Here is an 18,455-nt window from a genome sequence, read left to right on the forward strand (position 1 = left end):
TGAGCCCCCCCTCCCCCTCTTTTTTTTTGCATTTTTCTCCTCAATCACACTATTGCAAGCTTTGTATGAAACCAACCATGTTTTTTCATTTTTTTTACTTTAAATACTATTTAATCATTACAAGAACCCACCCCAACCACAACACACAACACTTAAAAAGATTAAATAAAAAAAAATCATGTAGACATAAATTGACGTGACATAAAAACGGGCGGTGTTAATAGTCCCTTCATTACAACAGTCAAATTATAAGGGCAAAAGTTTTAAGTCTTGCTTAATATGACTTTGGGGTTTAAAATGTGAAAAGTGATTGATTACAACCAATTGCTTATCAATTTCATCACAACTGATTCAACCAACAAACATAATCTCATCAAATCATCAAGTACTGTACAACAACATACTGTCCATTTCCTTGGGCACCACAACCACAAGCTCCCCGTGACTAAACGACGCCGTGGCAAGCTCCGGCACCGTACACTCCGGCAGCCGGAACCGCCACACGTCAATCTCCATCTCGTGAGCACCCCCGCCGACGACGACTTTCGTGACGCCGGGGTAGATCTCGATGGCGTGAGCGGCGGCGATAATATTATGATCGTCTGTGTCGACTACGAATCTGAGCGACTCGGGTGTCTCGTGGACGGTGACGTCGGCGTCGGAGTAGAAAGGGAGTTCGAGGACTTTGGCGAATATGTGAGGGAGTCGCCGGAGATTCTTTTGACGGCAGTCGGTGGGGTTTGGTTGGTTGTAGTGGACGGTGGTGTTTCGGCGGTCAGGTGCTGGATGAACCTTCATGATTTGGAAATTGGTGTGTTTGTGGGATGGAAGAAACTTTGTATGTATTTGTTTTGAGGATTTATGAGGAGATTTATTGTTGTTATTATTATGTGAATATGAGAAATGGATGAGGTGAGAGTGTCCCGTAAATAAGAATAAGAATATATAAATAAATTTATAAGGTTGATTTCCGAATCAATTGGTTTTGGTTTAAAACCACTACCGGCAGCTGGTAACTGTTTTATTTCAGATACATTTACGTGTTTAGCAGAGTAGCTGAAGCGTTTAATAAAATATATAAAATGACTAAAATATACATAACTAAAAAAAATAATACTAAACATAAGCACACACGCATATATGAATTTAGGAATTTTATCAAAATCAGTTAATTTTATTGATGCGTCTCTACATGAATAAATAACTAGAAAAAATATTAACTACTAAAAAGGTGAAAACCGAAAGGGAACAAATGATGGCGACTGGCACTATGTTAAAAGAAAAAAAAAGCAAAAAAAATTAAGTCTAAATTTGGGTTTTAATTATCTCTTTTAAATTTTAAAAGGATATAAAAATGAAGTCGTAGAGAATTTTGATGGGTTGATAATAAAAAAGTTATATATATTTTGAAAGGTTATTTAAGTAATTTTAAATATTAAAAGCTTGTAGCTTTTTTTTATATGCTACTAGTAGGAGTTTCTATATTCAAGTTTTTTTTTACTAAACTAAAGCTACAAGCTTCTTCAACCAAACAAGACGTTTTATTGAGTAGAAGTTTTTTCTTAAAAGTTTGAACCTAGAAACTTCTAAAAGTTCCCTACCAAAAATACCATGGCTTGGTTTAGTGATAAAGGTGCATGCCTTACAACCAAATGTTATGGGTTCTAGTCTCACTTAAGACATGAGATAAAATAGGTGGAAAGAAAAATTTGTTCAAAATAAAAATGGTTTTGGTTTAGTTGTATCAAAGTGTTGGATAACGTTATCTATTTTCAAGTGGTAAATGAGTCAAGCGGATTATGAGTTACTCAAGACTGCCTTGTTAAAAGCTCAAGAACTACTCATAAGTTAGGCTAAACGGCTAAACCTTTAGAAATACAGTTCTTCACGATCCAAGCTCATAATCAAAATCTCATAACTTAAAACGAGCTCGGGCTCAACTCGGTTACACTTTTTGTCTCCAAATGTTTTCTCAAACTTGAAACATGTGGTATTTGAAGGGGATGTGAGTTAGTTACTAGAGTTAAATTTAACTATTTAGAAGAAATTAAGTGTGACATTCGTGTTGGGTTCGTAGGCCTTGTTCGGGCCGGTTTATTATTTGAGGTCCAAAGAACAGACGGGTGTAGGGTGGCCAGACCGAAGCCCGGTGCGGTTTTAGATTTCTTGTTTAATAAGTTATAAACCCTAGATCAATCTCTATATATTTGATGTAATGTACTTGTAATCTTTTGTCACTCAATAAAGAATACCTAGTTGCCACCCGTGGACGTAGGTCAGTTTAAACCGAACCACGTTAAATCCTCGTGTTCGTTTATTGCTTTCGGGTGTGTGTTCAGTTCGTGTGTGCGAGTTTAATCCTAACAAGTAGTATCTAGAGCTTAGGTTCAGGATCACACGAAGAACACGTTGAACCGGTTCCGCCGCGTCGCCTAGCCTTCGCAGCAGCCGGCTGTCACACTCGTCGTCGACGATTGTAGTGGTTAGTTTCAGGTTCTGTTTTTTTTTTCTGAAAGCAATTAGCCATAGCATCCACCACTGTATCCAAGCCGTTGCCCCCTGAAGCCAAGGTTGACAAAATAAAGTTTTTGTTTATTAGTGGTCCGTAATACAAAGAAAAGTTGGTGGTGGGCTTTGTTCAAACCCAAGAATTAATTTGGCAGATTAATGAAGAAAATAATTTTTTATTTTGGTTGAGATCCTATTTTGCAAAGTGCGTATCAAGATTGTTTGAATCAAGATCCTATTATTTGAAGAATCATTGTCATGTCAGAAGAAATATTGTTTAAAGAAACGAATAACCAGTGCCAACCGCGTTTGTTAGGTTTTATTGTTTCGGTTTAACGTTTCAGTTTCTGATTTACAAGTTCGTTATTCCGCTGCGTTTTAAAATAGGTTGATTGTTTAACAGAGTTCAGTAGAACAGCCGTTAAGTTCAGGCTCGTGTCATTGCTGTGTCTGTCTCTGTTTCTATCCAAGTTTTCGTTTTAGTCATTGTCATGGCAAAAGACGGAAAGGTTTCGATACAGAAGTTTGATAGACAAAATTTTGGTTGGTGGAAGATGCAGATTGTGGCGCTACTTTGTCAGAAAGACTTGGATGTAGTGCTTGAGGATGAAAAGCCAGAAAAGATGTCAAAAGCAGATTGGAAGAAGTTGGACAAGAAGGCTAGGGCTTGTATTACATTGTCGTTGTTGGAAGATGTGGAGTTTAACATCATGAAAGAAACCACAGCGCGTGGTATGATGGAGGCATTATCCAACATGTATGAGAAGCCTTCGGCAGTGAACAAGGTCTATCTTATCAGATAACTTGTGACAACTAGAATAAAAGAGGGTGGGCCAGTTACAACGCATATTAATAATCTTAATTCGATCCTGTCCCGCTTAGTGTCAGTTGGCATTAAGTTTGATGATGAAGTTCAAGGCCTTTTAATATTATCCTCTTTACCCGACAGTTGGTCGTAAACAGTGACTACGGTTTGTAGTTTGTTTACAAAAATTACCTTTGATGGGATTCGGGACCTGAATTTGGGAGAAGATTCAAATTGCGGAAGTTTAGGTGAATCATCGGGAAATATGTTAGTCACAGAAGGTAGAGGTAGGGGAAAACAACGAGGAAGTGGGAGCAGGAAGAGGAGTCAGTCTAAGAGTCGTAAAGATATTGAGTGCTGGAGTTGTAAAGAGAAAGGACACTTCAGGAATCAGTGTCCGAATGGTAAGAAAGAGGTAAACATTACAGAAGATGACACAGATGACAGGGTCAGCAGTGATGAAGCTTTGGTTTGCAGTGTTGAGAGTAACGTTGATTCTTGGGTGATGGATTCTGGTGCTTCCTTTCATGCCACTCACTGTAGTGAAGCGATGAAGAATCTTAAGTTTGGGGATTTTGGAAAGGTTCGACTAGCAAACGATGATATTCTAAAGGTTACGGCTATGGGAGATGTTGATTTGATAACTTCAGCCGGTAGTTCTTGGACTTTGAAAGACGTGAGGGTTATTCCAGGTTTGAAGAAACGTTTGATTTCAGTTGGGCAGTTGGATGACCAGGGGCACGATGTTAAGTTCGGGAATGGGCAGTGGAAAGTAGTCAAAGGGAACCTCGTGGTTGCTTGTGGCAAGAAAATGGGTTCTTGTATATGGTCCGCATGTCACCGAAAGGAGTGGATCCAGTTTTGGTGAAAGAAAAATTCAGGATGAACGAGCTAGAAAGGTTAAATCAGTCAGAGAACATCGTGACAGTGGGAGCACGGGTCGTGTTTCAGTTACAGTTCCAGGTCGACAGTGGATTAAGAAAACTAGTATTCCAGCTGTAAATGTCTCTCTAGTGAATTACTTGCTGAATATGGAGAGTGTTTATTCTCGGGGTATCTCAGGATCGGGCAGTTCATTACAGTGGGAGCCGGTAGGGACAGCGAACGAGTTAGGGGCAGGTTTAGCCGTGACTGATGTGTTGGAGCTCCGGAGAACTTCAGCGGACCTTCAGGTTAATTGATGAGAAGGTGGTGGCAACTAGAAGAAGTTTAATGCTCATATTACAGAAGTACGATCAGGAGTGCAGACGAGAGTACTCAAGGCCTCCGAGTGGGAGATTGTTGGGTTCGTAGGCCTTGTTCGGGCTGGTTTATTATTTGAAGTCCAAAGAGCAGACGGGTGTAGGGTGGCCAGACCGAAGCCCGGCCCGGTTTTAGATTTCTTGTTTAATAAGTTATAAACCCTATATCAATCTCTATATATTTGATGTAATGTACTTGTAATTTTTTGTCACTCAATAAAGAATACCTAGTTGCCACCCGTGGACGCAGGTCAGTTTAGACCGAACCACGTTAAATCCTCATGTTCGTTTATTGCTTTCGAGTGTGTGTTCAGTTCGTGTGTGCGAGTTTAATCCTTACAATTCGTCTATTTTATCATTATCGTATTTGTAAACCGACTCATTTAGAGTTAATAAAATTTCGATCGTTTATTTATTTATTTGTTTATTTTTCTTATTATTGTACGTTTGCCTCATTTATGATCTGCAAGCACAAAATAATAGTCGCGATTTGTTCATTTGTGTTCGTTAAAGTTTGTTCGTTTAACCCTCGATTAGTTTGGTTAGTCATTTATTTATTTTGTTAGTTAGTATAATTAGTTCTTGTTTTGTTTCCACACTCTAACCTCAGGGACTAGAGTGCAAGTTCCTTGTATTCTTCCTACTTATTCCCTGAAACATGACCAAAATCTCAACCCACCATTTACACCATTTTATGAACCATTAATTAGATGTTAATCCATTTACACTAAGCAGCTGGCTGTTGTTCTCCCGGTGTAACATTTGTTACTTTTCAAACCCGAAAACCCGACCCATTTTGAATTTTTCGGTTTTGTATATATATATATATATGTATATATATAATGTTATTAATTAATCTCAAGTTTTGTTTCATGTATTTCATGCGTCGTTTTTATTTGTATTTGGATTTGTATTTGCCATTCATTAAATCAACCCGTTTCGTCGTTTCATTTTATTTGTGTTTAACATTCATCGTTAACATAATGTTCATGATTATTTACGGTTAGCGTTCGTTCGTATTCCATTCTTTTAACGAAATTCCGGGATTAACGTTTTTGTTTAAAGTTCTTAATTAAACGATTTACAAACTTTTCGGGGATAATATGAAAATTATCTAAGTTTTATAACTTTTATTTAATCTTTAAAACATTTTAAAGTTAAGGGTTCTTTTTGTAATTTCAGTTTAATACTTGATTTAAAACAAAGTTGATAATGCAGGGGTGTCACGCCCCAATCTAAGGGTGAAAATGTCGGGCCGTGAGCTGATTGTTCACAGCTCAAAGGTACTATCATAATAAAATACGACAATATCCATTAAATTAATTATTTCAACTCATGTGCACAAATATTCAAAACATAAACAAGTTGTCCAAAACAAATAAATTATTCCAAACATGATAGAATCAATAATAGTCTTCATTGATTTTCCTAAGGTCCTTCTAAGCAAGCTTCACCTTAATATTCAAGTCAAATGGCAACCTGCATATGCGTAGAAAATAAATAGAGTTTGTCAACACTAGGTTGAGTGAGATTATCACCAGTTTTCAAGTTACAATAGTATATGTAAATAAGCACAATGAAATAAACGCGGTAATAAACAATCAAACCATAAACAAATAGCGTGTCAATTGACAATGCCTCATGAACACGGGCTATGGCTACTATGACTGCGTATAACTGTGATTGTCGGTTTACCATCACCAAGCGAATCGGGCTTTGGTTACTAAGACGGCGTATGATCATACTGACATGCTAGACTTCTGATGGACCTCTCCGAAAATGATAGACTATAAGCACATAAGCAAGAAACAAATAACATTTGATCGAAATACACACAAATCATTTGGTTGCTAGTTTTGTGTAGATATGTAGTATGAAAATATGAATTAGCTATTAGTACTAGTACGCATATGTCCCCAAAACTTATGAAAATCAGTAAAATAAATGGAAGTTATAAAACTCACCTTATTGCGTAAGCGAGTAACTAAGAATAAGAATAGACGGTTAATAAATAAATGAATCGTCCTTTAACGCGTCGAACGAAGTAAATCAATGAACCTGAAACTTTGAGATAAATAAATATGAGTAAAACCGAAATCATTGCCGCTGGAATAGTTCCAAACGGATTTTTAGAACTCCGGTTATGTTATTTAAACGTTTAAGTGAGCTGGTACTGACCAGAATCCAAACAGCGAGTCGGAAGTCAGGTTTTGGTCAGTAGCCTTAAAATCTCGTTACGAAAATAAAAGTCTTCTGGACCGAAAGCCGGTTTCAACCAGAAGCATAAGAAATTTATTAGTCTGACTATTATGCACTTAAACAGGTTTAAGTTAAATTGACCCGTCAATACCCCTCAATCATAGAAATTGATTGAGGGTTATTGACAAGTGAATGATAATGAACAATTTTACAGAAGACAACTTACCCGGATAATGCTTAGATTGGTAAGAAACGAAAGCCAAAGGTTAAAGTAAAGATATTAGTACTAGTACGCATATGTCCCCAAAACTTTTGAAAATCAGTAAAATAAATGGGAGTGATAAAATTCACCTTATTGCGTAAGCGAGTAACTAAGAATGAGAGTAGACGGTAGGTAAATGAATCGTCCTCTAACGTGTCGAATGAAGTAAATCAATGAACCTGAAACTTTGAGATAAATAAATATGAGTAAACCGAAATCATTGCCGCTAGAATCGTTCAAACGGATATTTAGAACTCAGGTTATGTTACTTTAAACGTTTAAGCGAGCTGGTACTAACCAGAACCCGAACAGAAAGTCAGAAGTAGGGTTTGGTCAATAGCCTTAAAATCTCATTACAAAAATAAAAGTCTTCTGGACCGAAAGCTGGTTCTGACCAGAAGCATGAGAAATTGATTACTCTGACTATTATGCCCTTAAACGGGTTTGAGCTAAATTGATCTGTCAATACCTGTCAATCTCATATATTAATTGAGGGTTATTGACAAGTGAATGATAATGAACAACTTTACAGAAGACAACTTACCCGGATAATGATTAGATTGATGAGAAACGAAAGTCAAAGGTTAAAGTAATGGTAAAGTCAACCACCAAAGTTTGTTTATTCGTGTAATATGGCAAAAACGAGCAAGAATATGAAGGTCAGAGGCAAGTGATGGCTGGAATATAGTATTTAGGGTTTAGTGGAAGTTGAGGCAGAAGAAATATGTTAGTGTTTATATAGAATAAGCAAAAACGAACCAATTTTAGTTAGTTTACTCGTTTAAGAATCCGAATAAAGCTTTAATGATCAAATCAACCATATATGAAGCCAAATTTCTTTCTTGAGGAAGGGGTAATGTAAGTGGACAAGTACTTAGTCTATGTTAGTTTTCTTGAGGCTTAAATCACGCGATGTGGTCCAAAAAATAAGCGATTTAGTACCAAAAACGAACAAGGAAAGCAAAATATCAAAAGATTCTGTGCAGATGGGTTGTAGGCTCCTGGACGGATCGTACACGGGACGTCGCTAACAACGCAGGTGCGGAATCCCTGCGTGGGTAGATACGAGTGTAGAGTATGTAGAGATCGAACACGAAAGCAATAAACCAACCACGTTATATTGATAACAAACACGTGACCCGAGGTCACAGTTACAGACTATGACACGAACACGTTCACTGAACAACTGAAACAAACCCTAAATCGACCAACTGTGTAAACTGTTCGCTGAACAGTATATAAACACGACAACTTCGCCACAGGCGAAGTTGTCAATAACTTCGCTGATTCAACAAGTTCGCCATAGCGAACTTGTTGACAACTTCGCGTTTTACATAAATAATCATAATCAAAACATAATTACATTACAGACTCGATTACAAATGCTAGACTATGAACTACTGACACACATGTACCAACAGACTCCCCCTTGGCACTAGCTTCATATCTTGATCTTCAAATCTTGAGTCTTGTAATCTTTCATCTCTACGCGTGCGCCCCTTCTCTAACACATACCGACACCACCCGTTGATATTTCCTAGCTTGATCCTTCCAAGCAGGAATGTAGAAGATCTTTTTCTCGTTGAGCGCCTTCAGATCAGCCTTCGATAGATTAACAAGATGCATCGGGTCGTAAACCCGAAGTACTTCTTGTTCATCCTCATCTTCCATTACCGCCTCAGCTGTCTCACAATCCACGTACCACCATTTTAGATCTTTGAGCACGTCCTTGGGCATGAACTTCATCGGTACTTCTTTAAGGCACCGGATCGGTTTGTATTTCATAACCATCCAAGGTTTTCCATCAACTCTCAGACCTCTATCCTTGTCTTCGACAAGTTTTCCCTTTTGTGGTTTCAGTAGCTCAAACTTTTTATCTTTAACACACTCTTTCCACACGATCTTCGCAATAATTCTAGCCATGTTGTCTTCGCTTCTGTTTATCAATCCCAATCTGGCTAAATCTTTTACTTCACATTCTGGCAGTGTGTTTAGAGATCTCAACTTTCTCTGGAAGTACTGAATGCCATCGTACCTCTTGATCACAAAGAGCCGCAGCTGCTCGTCGTATAACCAGCAGATAATACCTTTCTTGGCTTCCGCGTATCCCTTAATATTGTAACTTTTTCTGAACATCTTAGGGACCGCCGGCTTCTTCGTCTTTACGAACCAGTGGGCACAACCTTCCTTCCATTTCGGTTGTTCCTCCCACTCAGCATCTTCCTCAGCATTCTCATCACCCAAACCTGTTCCGTCAACCTCCGGAATCTCATGTTCCACGGAGTTATCAACAATCTCACTTTCTTCTAATACGTTTTCAACCGTAATCTGTTCTCCAATCCTCTCAATCTCATCCACTGGCAGCACATCATCTTCCATCATAAACTCATCATCCTCCTCATCCAACTCTTTCAATGCATCTATCACGTCTTCAACGTCATCATCATCATCAACTGCTACAACATCGTCACCAGCTGCATTTGTAGACTCCCCCTCAGTTGTGGAAGCCCCAAGAGCCTGAGAGGTTCTTGGCAGCTCACCACCTGCACCTGCTGGTGCATTGGGATCATCGTCATGATCTTCTCTTCGTTTCGTCCTCAACTCATCACCCCTACACGTCTTCTCCCCCTGAGATGCCAAGAATGCCTTGAAGGCATCTATTATTTTACCGTGTTCCACCAGGAGGGCTGCTTGTAGTCGATTGGATTCCACTAGGCTCTGAATGGTCTTTGTCTGATCAGCAACAATCCGCTCTAGTGAAGTAATCCTCTCGGAATCTGAAGTAGGCATTGGAGTTGGCGGGACATCAGCAGAAGTGACCGCAGGTGGTACACTTGGTAACCCTGCAGTAGAAGTGATGGTCGACTCCACAAACCGTGCAACTACCACCGGTGGATTAAGCGGTTGTGGTGGTAGAGACACAACTGTTGGTGCCGACGTCTCGACCGCTGTAACCTGTGCTGTAGTAGGAACAAGAGACATACCAGACAAGGCAGGTGGAGCAAAACGTACCAGCCTTGAAGATTCTCCAGCTCCCGAACCTATACCTCTCTGTTCTCTTCTTGAACGTCTAAGCACAATCTGCACTGCCTCCTCTTCATCAACTTCTTCCTCATCCTCGTTTTCCGTTCTCGGTCTCTTTCCCGTAGTCCGTTCCCGAGACACCATAAGTCTTCTCGCCTCAGCAAACGTCTCGTCTAGATCAGAGTCAGCTACCGAAGTAACTGCTCTAGTAACATCTACGAACTGAGGACCCGAGACATCCATATCAAACACACCATGTACGCCAAAGGCAGCATTAAGGTCAACGTCTTCAGCAGTAGACACAGCGTGAGATACAGTAGCTGGCACAGCAGCAGAGGCAACAGTAGAAACCACAGGCGCAGCTGATACAGCATGAGGTGCTGCCGCCTGATGTGGTTGGGGGTCTCTGAACTCGTCCCCTCCTGCAGGAACATACTCCGGGTTGATGAGATACCCGAATAAAGGAGTATGCCTGGGACGCAGCTCAGGCTTGCTTCGAGTGCTCGAGGTGCGGCACTGAGCAAAGATACGTTTCGTCACGCATTCTACGTATCTTATTGGGCGTCTCTGTGGCAGCGACGGAGCGACATGATTTAAAATCATCTGTAAGAAACGAGGATACATAGTGAATCGCTCGCGCGCCACAGCCCTTCGCTGACGATCAATCTCGTAAAAGATTAGCTGACTGAATGAATATCTGCGGTTGTAAGTCAGCGCTATCATGGCTGACTGCATCGTCACGCCCATCCCGTCTGTTCCTGCCTTCCTGCCGGACATGCATACAATTAACACATGCATCAGGAAGCGCCACTGATCTAGCAGAAATCCTTTCCTCCTCTGCGAGTCCCCCAGCGGACCCGAATAACCCATCCTCAAATAAGCTCCATCCCGGAAAGGAGCTACGAACTCCGTTGGGTCATCTCTAGTTTCTTCACCGAACTGCAGAGCCAACCGTATGTCTTCCGAGGAAAACTGTATGTTGTGACCATTTACGGTTGCTCGCATCACCGGAGGCTCAGGCCTGCAATCGTAGTACACTGTCTGCCAAAAGTCTTCAATGTTAGGCAGAGAAATAGGCAGTGTATTTGTTAGCGCGTGAAAGACTCTTGATCGCAGGAGAAACTTGATAATCTCCCTGTAGTCTTCGACGCCTCGTGCGTCTGGATCTAACGTGATGTACTGGTTATGGGCTGGAAAGAATTGTCGTTGCTCATCACCATCATCACCACCAGCACCTCCAATAGCAGCCATATCTGCACCAAACAAAACAAGTTAGACAGTGTGTAAGCAGCTCACAAGTTCGCTAAGTACCACGAGCGAAGTTGTGATTAAACCTGTACAGGCGAACTTATAGGTGAGGCGAAGTTGGGAACAACTTCGCTTCAACTATAATTGCGACTAAAAATTGTTAAGTAAAATGGTATAGGCGAAGTTGAAGTTAACTTCGCTGAATCACAACATCGCCAAAGGCGAACTTGAGTTCAAGGCGAAGTTACGGATAACTTCGCCACAGGCGAACTTAAGCTTCAAGGCGAAGTTACGGATAACTTCGCCACAGGCGAAATTAATCTCCTGGCGAAGTTGTGGATAACTTCGCCTAAACCTTAACTTCGCCTGAATCTGAAACGGCGACTGTTCAGATTCAAGGCTTAGATCCGATGTTTTCGGACCGATTTGACGATCCATCAGTGAATAACAGCATGGATTAATGATATTGAGACGTGAAGGACGTCCATGAACACGTAACACAAGGGTGAAAATCATGGTTTTGAAGGTTCGACGACCCGAGGTCTCGAACCGGGTAAAATTATAACGAACGGGTATGTTTGGGAATGATATTAACAACACATACCGTGAATAAACACTCGAAACAGAAATCAAGGATCGAAAACGAATGGAACAAGATCGCCGGAAAAATTGATTATAAGTTATAAGTTCGCCGGAAGTTTTTGAAAATAATGATACTGTTACAGTATCAAAAACCTTATATAGGATAGAGTTGGGTCAGGCGAAGTTACGCTTAACTTCGCCTAGGCGAAGTTAAGCACAACTTCGCCGAATTCAACAACTTCGCCCGTAATTTCAAAATCAGCCCTTTAAGTTTGAATAATCTTGCACTTAACATTAGAAGTTTCCAAAAAGAATTAAACAAAAAAGATCATGTCCAAGTAACCAGTTTTACAATAACACAACTACAAAAATAGAAAAACTTATAAAAATTTTAACGAATTAAGGGATCAAATTTCAGTCTAGTCAGGGACCACTACGTTTTAGAAAAGATCCTAACAGGAATCATACTAACTATGTGACTGTCACTTGGATCCGTGTTTAGCTGTATTATGACATAGAGAAACAGGTTGTAAGCATGTAAATAACTTAAATGGTTTTCATTGTTTCTGTGATACGGATTAAGGTTCAGTTAAGCTCAAAATTTAAGTAGACAACAACTCAGAGATAATGATGTCTTCTATCTATTCTCAAAGCGTATTTGGCTATACCCAAGTCACCCCGAGTTGACTTCGACCCATAGTGTCTGATTAACTTGTATATACTCGTTGACTGCTTCCCGTTCTCTTCTTACTCCAGACATGAGAAGTCTTGATTGTTACTATGTCTCATAAGTACTAAAGATATACACACATTTTTTTTTTTTTTAAGCAATCATTCTTATTGACTTCGGAGTATTAAACTACTGCAAGTCCCGAATCTGGATCACTGCAGTGTCTTGAAATGCTTTCTTCACGGGAATCAGATCACTCACGGGCTCGTGTATGACTGGGTAGGCGCTTTTCTGCCTATCATTCGGAAAGATATGTGTGAAGACATTCAAAACTCTTAAGGAGTTTCCACGTAAATTCAAGTAGTTTAAGTTAGTATCACATACACTTTTACGCACCATAAAAATTACCACGACATACAATGACTGTTCTAAAGCCTTTTAAGCCTAATAACTTCACTAGTTAAGAACACACAATCAGTATATATATCATTTTCCAAGGTTGGATCAATTTTCTGTTAAACACAGCAAAGAACTTCTTACGAAGTAGTAGACTTGAAAAGTAATTTCATTTCCCTAAAAAATTTTGATTTCAATCGCCCCGATCACGTCAAAGTCGTCAGATAAACGGCTATCCTGAAGATCCAATGGATCAACTGGACCGACCACATACAAGTATGTGTCCTTCTTACTAAGAATGACCGACTAATTTTCAGCACCTGAAAGAACACACGTCATAACTGCCCCGGTCACTTTCAGTCTTCCGGTTAATGGCTATCCTCATTCTCTAAGTTGAAACGAGGACCAAAACATATCCTAGGATATGTCCATCAAACTGAGGTAACCGACTAATTTTAAGCAATTAATGACACTTTTTTTTTTTTTTTTTTTTTTTTTTTTTTTTAAATAAACACAAAGGCATGGTTACTCGGGATTGATCATCCCGTTCAGCTCAATTAGGTTTTGAAATCTAGATTTATCAAACGCTTTTGTAAACAAGTCAGCAAAATTTTCAAGTGTATCAACCTTTTCGATCTTGATCAGTTTCTTCTCAGCACAATCCCGTATGAAGTGATGACGAATGTCAATATGCTTAGTTTTACTGTGCTTCACGGGATTGTTAATTACTGAGATAGCGGGCAGTGTTATCAATTAAAATAGGAGTGAGTAAGAAATTCAGACCATAGTCGCGTAATTGTTGCTGAATCCACAAAACCTGAGAGCAGCAGTTGGATGCTGCCATGTATTCAGCTTCGCATGTTGAAATAGCAACTGATGTCTGTTTCTTGCACTGCCAGGAAACTAATCTTCCTCCAAGAAACTGACAGCCTCCCGTCGTTGACTTCCGACTCTGATTGCATCCACCATAATCAGAATCTGTATACGCCACCAGTTCAACGTCTCCTCCCTTTGGGTACCACAACCCCAGCTTCGGCTTGCCCTTGAGATACCGTAGTATCCTCTTTGCACCTTTCAAATGAGATTCTTTCGGATTTGCCTGAAAACGTGCACAAAGACAAACAGCAAACATTATATCAGGCCTAGAAGCAGTTAAATACATTAATGAACCTATTATCGCCCGATACAGAGTTGGGTCCACATCTGCGTCACCATCTGATTCAGCACCCAATTTGTGATTGACGCAGATGGGAGTATCATATGGAGAACTGTCCTCCATCTTGAATCTTTTCAGCACATCATGAACGTACTTCGTTTGATGAATGAACATCCCGTCCTTCTTCTGATCAACCTGCAATCCTAGAAAGAAAGTTAGTTCACCCATAGCACTCATCTCGAATCGTTTCTTCATGACGGCTTCAAAATCCTGACACATGGATACTCTTGATGCAGCAAAAATGATATCATCCACGTAGACTTGAACCAGTAGGAAGTCACATCCTTCTCTCTTCACAAACAACGTACTGTCAATCAATCCCCTTTCAAAACCATTTTCCAGCAAATAGTCCGATAACGTTGAATACCAGGCACGAGGTGCCTGATGTAACCCATATAACGCCTTGCTCAACCTGTATACATGATCAGGAAAGTCTGGGTCAGGAAAACCCGGAGGTTTGCTCAACATACACAACCTCATCAACTTTCCCGTTTAGAAACGCGCTCTTCACATCCAACTGAAATACCTTCATCTTTTTAAATGCAGCAAACGCCAAAAACAATCGAATCGCTTCTAACCGGGCGACAGGAGCAAACACCTCATTGTAATCAATACCCTCTTGCTGATTAAAACCTTTAACAACCAGCCTCGCCTTATTTCTTACGATAATTCCCTTATCATCTCTCTTACACTTGAACACCCATTTTGTGCCTATAGCATGCATATTTCTTGGTTTTTCAACCAAGGTCCAAACTTCCATTTTCTCGAACTGAGCCAACTCTTCTTGCATGGCCTCGACCCACGAGCTGTCCTTTAAAGCCATTTGATAATTCTTTGGTTCAATTTGGCTTATAAAGCAGGAGTACAAACATTCGTTCAGTATACCCGTTTCTTTTATGCTTGTATAAACACAGGTGTGCTCATTCAAGCTACTTCTGGTTTGTACACCGGAGGACACTTCACCTATAATATTCTCCAATGGGTGATCTTTGTGAATTCTCGTGGTCGGAACAGCACCGACATGCAAATTATCTTCCAAATTTGAAGAGATCTCATCAATGGTTGTTTCTGGCTGAGAGTGAAAAGGATTAATAAATTCATCTTCAGTTGAGGCCGCAGGGGTATTGATAGGGTTTGATGTGGAAGGTTGAGATTTCTCAAACATCTGATGTTGCAATAGGTTCTCTTCCTCATCAAGCATCATCTTCGACACAGCTCTTTCGTCTTCTTCAGAAATTTCCAAATCAGGTACGTTAAACGACTTAAAAAGTTTAACATAGTCGAAAAGCTCAGCAGGTCCATTGCTTGGTTTTGGCGGTTGGTAACTAGTAATGTCAGTGTTACAAACCACCTCCACCTTGCAAGTCGACGTATTGAAGACCCGTCTGTTGGGTGTCCCAACAACATAACCGACTAGGATTCCCTCATCGGCTACTTCACCAAATTTCGAATTAGTCTTCAAAATCGAACAAGGAGACCCAAATGGTTCAAGACCGCACAAGTTGGGCTTCCTTCCGTGCATAAGCTCATAACAAGTTTTTCCAAGTCTCTTAACGGTTAGCACCCTATTCAGAACATAGCAGGCTGTAGCAACTGCTTCAGCCCAAAACATCACAGGAAGCTTCGAGTCTGCCAGCATAGTTCTGGCTCCTTCAATTAACGTTCGGTTCTTCCTTTCAGCCACTCCATTCTGTTGTGGAGTATACGGAGCGCTGTATTGATGCTCAATTCCCTTCTGAAGACAGAAGATTTCCATTTCAAAGTTCTTGAACTCTGTCCCATTGTCGCTTCTGATGAATTTAACTGATTTACTCATGACGTTCTCAACTTTTGTAATGAGATTCTTCACCATCTGAGTCGTCTCGTCTTTCGTTTTCAGAAAATACACCCACGAGTATCGCGAGTAGTCATCAGTTATCACCAAGCAGTAAGAGGTACCGCCTAGACTTTGTACATTCACGGGACCGAAGAGATCCATATGAAGTAGTTCTAGAGTACCGGCAATTGAGTTAATTTTCTTGGTGAGATGGGATTTCTTGTGTTGTTTTCCCTTCTTGCAGGCTATGCATTTGTCTTCAAAGTTAAAACTTTTTAAGGGAACGCCCATCACAAGCCCATTCTTGACAATGAAGTTCATCTTCCGAAGATGAATATGTCCCATTCTCCTGTGCCACAATTCTGATTCTGATTCGCTTGCTTTTGTCATTAAACAAGATTCTCCGGTGGCCATTTCAGTAGACCTCATGTCCATCACATATGTATTCGTTTCACGTGGAGCTTTCATTACTATCCAATCGTCTGGTATTTGAAAACCAGGCTTCAATACGATCGCTTCATTTTTCGTGAAATGGACAGTGTAATCTTTATCACAAATCTGCGACACGCTCAGCAGATTATGCTTTAACTCCTCCACAAAGTTTACATTTTCAAGTGTCATTCTCCCATTCGACACAGTTCCTCTACCGGTAATCCTTCCACCGCTTTCACCAGCAAAACTAACTCTAGCTCCCTGAACAGGTTTTAAGTCTTGCAACAAGTGTTTGTTGCCTGTCATGTGCCTGGAACAGCCGCTATCTACAATCCAAAGATTGTTGGCAGCCCTGTTAAACTGTTCCTGCACAATAAAACAAAGAGTTAGAATCTTGGGACCCAAGACCAATTGGTCTTGGATCGATACGTCCCGTACCCTGGCTTTCTCAAGTTAGCATCAGGATAATTTCTGTAAGTCCTGTTAGGGAATCTCCCTGCAGATTGAGTGTAATGCCTTCCAAACCTTTGAGAATTGAATGTGTTATATCTTGTGGTTTGGTTGTAAAACTGAGGTTTGTTTTTATGAAAACTTGAATTCGATACCTTTTGGCATTTTTTAAAGTTTTCATTTTTAGCAGTAGCAAAATGACGCGTATACTCAGTTTTATTTTGCTTCACATCTCTAAATCTCGGTTTCAAAGGGCAATCTGCAACTAGATGTCCTAACTTGTTACATCTAAAGCAACATCGACTCTCCATTTTCTTGTCAAATGTTGGTTTGGATGTAGAGGCAATGTTACCTGCCGTTTGTATCACATAAGGTGGGACGTACGGATTGAGTGGAGAACTCTTTTTAGAAACTTTATTTTTATCTCCATCGGTGGGTAAACCTACCTTCTCTTTTGTCTGACCAGATTCGGACAACTTATCCGAATCCGATGAGACAGGACTTGAAACAGAAATATTCACACTAGAAACAGGCGAACTCGTTTCGCCACAGCTAACACTTGGTTCTACACTTGTAATCTTGATAGGAGTTGTCTGAGGAACCTCGAAATCAACAGATTTCTGAACACTTGGATTATAAGTATAGTTGTGGTTAAAGGGTGGTGGAACTTCGTGATAACCGATTCCTCCCCTCTTTGCAGAGGTACCTTGATCACTCACGAGGTGATCAAGGATTGCCGAGGAATTCCTGAACTGCTCAAGTTTGCGGTTCAGTTCCACCACCTTTACCTGGTGGTCAGCAATCTGTTTATCCCGATCAGCAATCACTTTAGTTTTTTCCTCCAAAACTTCATAACTAAGATCAATTATTTCAATTTTCTCAGCAAGTTTAAGCTTTAAGCTTTGAATGTCTTTTTCACATGCTTTTATTTTAATTTTATAACTTGTTTCTCTTGCTTTTGTAAAATGGTGATCTTCTTTAATAGTTTTAAAGTCAGCATCTAAACGGACGTACTGATCAGTCATAGTTGTTAGTTACTCAGACAAATTTTCACAATTAGTACAAATATTCTTATTACATACCTCAGAGCGAGTGTCCTTGTCATCTGCCATGAAAGCTGTTTCTTCTTCAGTAGCTTTCTCAGTTCCATCAACCTTCTCACATTCTTTAACTTCAGCCTCAGCCATGTTTGCTTGCTCACCAGAACCACTTGAATGCAGGTTCCAGTTGTACTCACCTGCTTCTCTGGTCAACATGGCGTTAATCTCTCTGTTAACTCCAGAATGTTGTGTAGGCCGACCTTGTCCTCGTTCAACCCTCTCATTTCTGCATTCCTTGGCAAAGTGCCCGTACTGTTGACAATTATAGCACCTTACCTTGGATTTGTCGAACCCGGGCCGACCACCAACAAACTTTCTCCCAGTTTTGTTCATAAACCGTTTCACACGCCTCACAATCATTGCCATTTGCCATTGCAAATCCATCTCCTCCAGATCATCAGCATCGATCTGGTCGTAATCCTCATCTAGTACAGCAGGGTCCACAATCTTCCCCTGGATGTAGTTTTCGTAGGAAGCAATAAATGATGCATAGACTGCAAACTGCT

The 18,455-nt window shown here is 40.3% G+C and overlaps 1 protein-coding gene across 1 annotated transcript; it reads right to left on the reverse strand.

The window, feature by feature from the left end:
* Positions 1-381: 381 nt before the first annotated feature.
* Positions 382-798, reverse strand: LOC143618418 (uncharacterized). Its single transcript, XM_077090643.1, has one exon. The coding sequence runs from the start codon at positions 796-798 to the stop codon at positions 382-384; it is 417 nt and encodes a 138-aa protein (XP_076946758.1).
* Positions 799-18,455: the final 17,657 nt, after the last annotated feature.

Source organism: Bidens hawaiensis, unplaced genomic scaffold (assembly GCF_021521415.1).
Source record: "Bidens hawaiensis isolate Kalapana, Puna unplaced genomic scaffold, B.hawaiensis_p1.1 tig00074585_1, whole genome shotgun sequence".
Lineage (NCBI taxonomy): Eukaryota > Viridiplantae > Streptophyta > Magnoliopsida > Asterales > Asteraceae > Bidens > Bidens hawaiensis.